A 5,182-nucleotide genomic window follows, 5' to 3' on the forward strand; every position below is an offset into this window, starting at 1 on the left:
ACACAATAAACACTCACCTCAGGGACAATAATCTCCAAAACCGGGCGTAAAATCCGGTACAAAAACTCGTCTGAATAGCCGCGCTAATCAAGTCCTATCAACCTACGGAGGTGGAACGCTGAACTCCAGACACCAGGCTCTGCCCGTCAGGCAACACCCAGCGAGAAATACCTGACGAAACAAACACCAACTTAGACCCCGACAACTCATTAGGATACAACAACAACCAAGGCCAAGTCCACGGGGATCATACGACATGACCCAAAACCCCACACAAATACACCCGAACATAATAACAACAACGATATAAACAAAATAGAGAAAAGAAAAAGATAAAACTATAACTGATAACAAAAAAAAAGAAAAAAAACTCCACATACAAAACCCCCCAGATACTAACAACAAACCAATTAAACAAACATATATCAAATAAAATCACACTCTCATACCTGCAAACAGCTAGACCCTCGTGAAATCGCCTATACGTTGCACGCAGCTCCAAAGTCAACTGGATCAACACACGCAACCCCTAAATGAGAAAGAAAATCAATCATATAGCAAACCTTTATCAACACAGGCTAAAACAAATAACAACGAAAATAACCACACGAACCAAATAATTAATAATAATAAAAAAAAATAATAATAATAAAAATATAAAAAAAACCAACATACCAACACAAAGTACAAGCAACACAATATCAAAATCAAACAACGAGAAAGTGAATCGGAGAGAACCCTCGACGCAGCTAGAAGCGCGACTAAGCGACCCTACTGACTAGAGGCCTATTCCACGAACCTCGACACCTCCACCTAAGCCCACCCAAACATACCCCCTCCCACATGAAACGTCCCCACGACAGAGAACAAGCCCCAGCGACCACACCCGAACAACACCGAAGGACAACCGACCAACTACCAACGGGACAACCAACCGACACAACTACCCAGAAATAACCAAATACACACCTATTTCAAACCCCATAACAACAAACCAAAGCAAAACCCATCACACCATACAGAACGAGATCTAACCAGGCGGAAAACACTAACGAAACTAACACAAACAAATGACAAAACACATAATCACCAGAACCCAAAGGACAACAAAAACCTGAGTAACCAACATAAGAAGATAGATAACAAAAACAGCAACAACACGAGGAACGAAATACTCCCCATCACCATTTTTTTTTTTTTTTTTTTTACGTGAGGAAATGCGTTTACGCACGCCCCCTCACAAGGAGGGGGTAGTGTGGGACTCGCCCCTTGATTTGATATCAAGGGGAATACCCACTAAAACCTCACGGTGGCCGGCTACGGCGCATTGGGGAGGGGCACCGGGATCTCTTACGAACGCTACCGGTACCCCCCCGCGCCTCTCCCCCCCAACGAAGGGAGGAGTGCCATCTCCGGTGGGGAGTGAATACCTCCCCACCTGACCGAGGGTGCCACAGCCCCCGGTCTCGCCTGTCCCTTCTAGTCGCCTCTTACGACAAGCAGGGATTACTGTGGGCGTAATCTGTTCTCCGACCCACAGGGAAATATGCCGCGATGGGGCCAACGGCCCCCCGCAAGCGCCGGGCATGTTCCAAAGGAGTGGGGGGGGGGCGTCGGGTGACGAACCCCCCCCATGCCCAGCGACCCTGCTCGCAGTCGGCGAACCCAAAGCTTGAGCTCGCCGACAACGTGTGCAGGGCCGCCCTACGCGGCAGACTGCCAGGAGGAGGTGAGGGTTTACCGGAGGACACCGCGTTCCAGGACCTCTCGCTCTCGACCATGGCCGAAACGACGGCCGAGAGCGAGAGGTCCCCTCCAATAGCTAGGCGGAGTGCCCGCCTCTCTCGCGAGAAGGCCGGGCACTCCTCCAGCAAGTGCTGCGCGGAGTCCAGCTCGGACAGCCGCATCACCCACGCGGATCCAGGTCTGGGGGACCCGCCGCGTCAGAGGTAGCCCATGAAACATGACCAACTCCGTCTTTTGCGGCGAGATCCGAAGCCCCAGAGCCTGGATCCTCGCGACCACGATCGCGGCCGCTAGTTCCGCCAGCCTGTGGACCCTGGTCCCATCCCGACCCACCGCGATGATCAATGTGTCGTCTGCGTAGCAGACCACAAAGACACCGGGTGGGAGGAGCCCGCGCAACACCGAGTCGTACCCAAAGTTCCATAACAGGGGTCCGAAAACGGACCCCTGGGGCACGTCTCGGCTGACCCTCCGACGTATCGGCACCCCGCCTCTCCCAGGATACTCGATCCACCTGTCCGACAGGTAGTCGGCTAATACGACCCGTAGATATGGAGGCACTCCGTGTTCTTGGAGCGCCTCCCGGATCGTGCCCCAAGGCAGGGTGTTAAATACGTTGGCGATGTCGAGACTAATCGCCAACGCCACCCCACCCCGGGAGACTGCCCGGCCCGCGAGGGCATGGACGTGGTCGATCGCGTCAAGCGTCGACCGGCCCTCGCAGAAACCGTATTGGCAGTCAGCCAACTGCATACTCCCGTCGGACAGGCCCCCCGACAGACGGGCAGCGAGTACACGCTCGAAGAGCTTGCCCGCCTCGTCGAGGAGGCAGATCGGCCGATACGCGGAGGGCGAATCCGCAGGCTTTCCCTTTTTCGGGATAAGGACCATCCGGGCCTGCTTCCAGGCCAGCGGAACCCGCCCCGACTCTAGGCAGCCGTCGAACAGCCGCCTGAGCCGGGGACCCAGGACGCGCAGCGCCAAAGCAAGCGCCCGCCCAGGGATGCCGTCGGGCCCTGGTGCCGTATTCCTGGCCACCATTCGCCCGACGGCCATCCCGAGCTCCCCCTCGGTGACCCCCAGGCCGGCGGACCAGTTACTGGCCTCCGCCGGCAGGAGCGGCCGCGGACCCTCCTCCGGATCTACTGGAAAGAGGGTATCCACGACACGCTCCAGAACGGGGGGGGGTCGAGGGACTCCGCGACAGGGGGGGGGCGGCCGGGCGCATGCGGCCCAGCACAATGCGGTAGGGCCGCCCCCATGGATCCTTGTCCAGAGTCCCGAGGAGCTCTCCCCAGGCGCTCGCCTTGGCCCTCCTGATGGCGCGCTGGAGGTCCACCGTGGCCTCTCGGTAGACCTCATACAGCGCCGCCTCCCTCGCCGGGTCGCGGTTCCGTCTCCGGCGGGCCCTCGTGAAGCGACGACGCGCCGCGCTGCATGTAGCACGCAACGCGGCAATCTCGTCTCTCCACCAGTATGCGGCCCGCCTCGGTAGCTTCTTGGCTCGGGGCATGGCGGCGTCGCACGCCGCCGTCAATGACTCCCGAAACCAGTCAGCTTCCCGATCGACGTCCGCGACCGGTCCAGCCGGGGCATCCGGCCAGGACGCGGCGAGGGCGGCCGCCATCAGGGCGTCCTTCTCCAAGCGCTTCAGCGCCCATCTGCGCGGCGGTCGGCCCGGCGCGGGTCCGCGAGCGGGATGGTACTGAGGGGCAGCGGAGACATCCATAAGGATGTAGAGGTGGTCACTAAGGGACTCCACCTCCTCCGCTACCCCCCATCCCGACACGAGACGCGAGGCGTCAGGCGTCGCCCACGACAAGTCGACGATCGATTCGCCCTGCCACCGCACGCACGTGCTCAGGGACCCCCGGTTAAGCAGCCGGAGGTCCGCGCTCGCTGCCCACTCCAGCACCGCCCGACCCCTCTCGGCCGTTGCCGGGCCACCCCACGCCGTGGACTTGGCGTTGAAGTCGCCCAGCACGAGCGTTCGGGCTACTGGAGAGCGGGACAATGCGTCCCGGATCCCGTCCAGCAGCCACTCGAACGCCGCGAGGGGGGCACCCGGAGGAGCGTAGACCCCGATCAGGGCCAGGCCGCCGCACTCCGCCCCGACGAACCCGTCGCCGCGGGCGAACACGCGGAGGGCCGCGGTGTCGCTGTCCACTATCACCACGGAGCCCAACGCGTCGGCCACCCAGTTCGGGCGGTCGGCGACGCGGTATGGCTCCGCGGCGACCGCCAAACCCACACCTAACTCGGCCACGCAGTGGATAAATAAGTCCTGCGCCCTGGCCGAGTGGTTGAGGTTGGCTTGGAGGATCCGGACCGGGGGCATGAACTTTAGGCCATGTCCATGGCCTCCCCCAGGCCGGATCCTCCCTCCATCGCGGCAGGCGATCTCGCCCGCAGCGCCTCAGCCGGCGCCAGCGCCGGCGCATCTGCCGCCGGTCGATTGACCGACGTAGATTCGCCCGAACTCGGGGTCGTCACGCGAGCCCTCCTCCCCGGCTTTGGCGGCGGAGGGGCACATTTTTTGGCCCCGAGCCGGTGGTCGGCTGGCCTGCCCAGGTCAGCACAGACCGGGCATCGCATGGGCGCCGTGCACTCACGTGCCCGGTGGCCCGCACCGGCAAACCTGTAGCACCGGTCCCCGCGGTCCGCCGCGAGGGGGCATTTCTGCCGCACGTGCCCGAGCTCCAGGCACCTGAAACATCGGAGGGCTCGCGCGGGCAAGGCCTCCACTCGGGCGGACGACCAGCCGACGAGCAGGCGGCCAGCCGCCAGGAGGGCCCTCATGGCAGCCGCCGGGCAGCGGAGCCAGACGGTGCCCAGCCCGGACCCGGAACGCCGGATGATGCCGGTGTGGACCCTGTCCACCGGGCACCCGGTTACCGCGGCAACTGCCGCCCTCGCGCACGTCCGAGTAGCACGTCCTCGCGCACCCTGACGCCGGAAGACGCCGCAGCGGAGGAGGTCCCCGCTACAGACGTCTCTTCACCAGGCGCTATATATATATGGCTCTGCTTATATATATATATATATATATATATGTCGAATTTAGTAACCTTCTCCTTTTCGAAGTCGGTTAAAAAGAAAATCATATTGCCCCTTTAAAGAAACTCTTTATTACATTCCATCTGTTCTAAGAGAAGTTCGTCCTCTACCCAAACATGAAGGAAGGACTAGTTAAAATAAAAATACTCTTTTATTATTAATACAGTATAAAGGAAAATTTTCTCGAAAGTCAATCGGACTATCAGTCTCCAAGTCATTCATCGCAGTACGTCTAAGAATGTAGTTTCGAAAGGAACGTACATGATTTTTCGAAACAGTTGTATCGAAATCCAACGATCACGGTGAAAAGCTTTTATCCTGTAAAAAAAAAAAGTAGTTCAGCAACAACGGAAAGAAAGTTCGTAAAATACACGATACC

At 59.0% G+C, this 5,182-nt stretch overlaps 1 protein-coding gene across 1 annotated transcript; it reads right to left on the reverse strand.

Moving 5' to 3' along the window:
* Positions 1-3,218: 3,218 nt before the first annotated feature.
* Positions 3,219-4,084, reverse strand: LOC128883127 (uncharacterized; the record flags this gene model as incomplete). Its single annotated transcript, XM_054135131.1, has 1 exon — positions 3,219-4,084. A coding segment is annotated over exon 1 (866 nt), but the record flags the coding sequence as incomplete, so codon positions are not given.
* Positions 4,085-5,182: the final 1,098 nt, after the last annotated feature.

The sequence above is a fragment of the Hylaeus volcanicus genome, unplaced genomic scaffold, assembly GCF_026283585.1.
Source record: "Hylaeus volcanicus isolate JK05 unplaced genomic scaffold, UHH_iyHylVolc1.0_haploid 12206, whole genome shotgun sequence".
Lineage (NCBI taxonomy): Eukaryota > Metazoa > Arthropoda > Insecta > Hymenoptera > Colletidae > Hylaeus > Hylaeus volcanicus.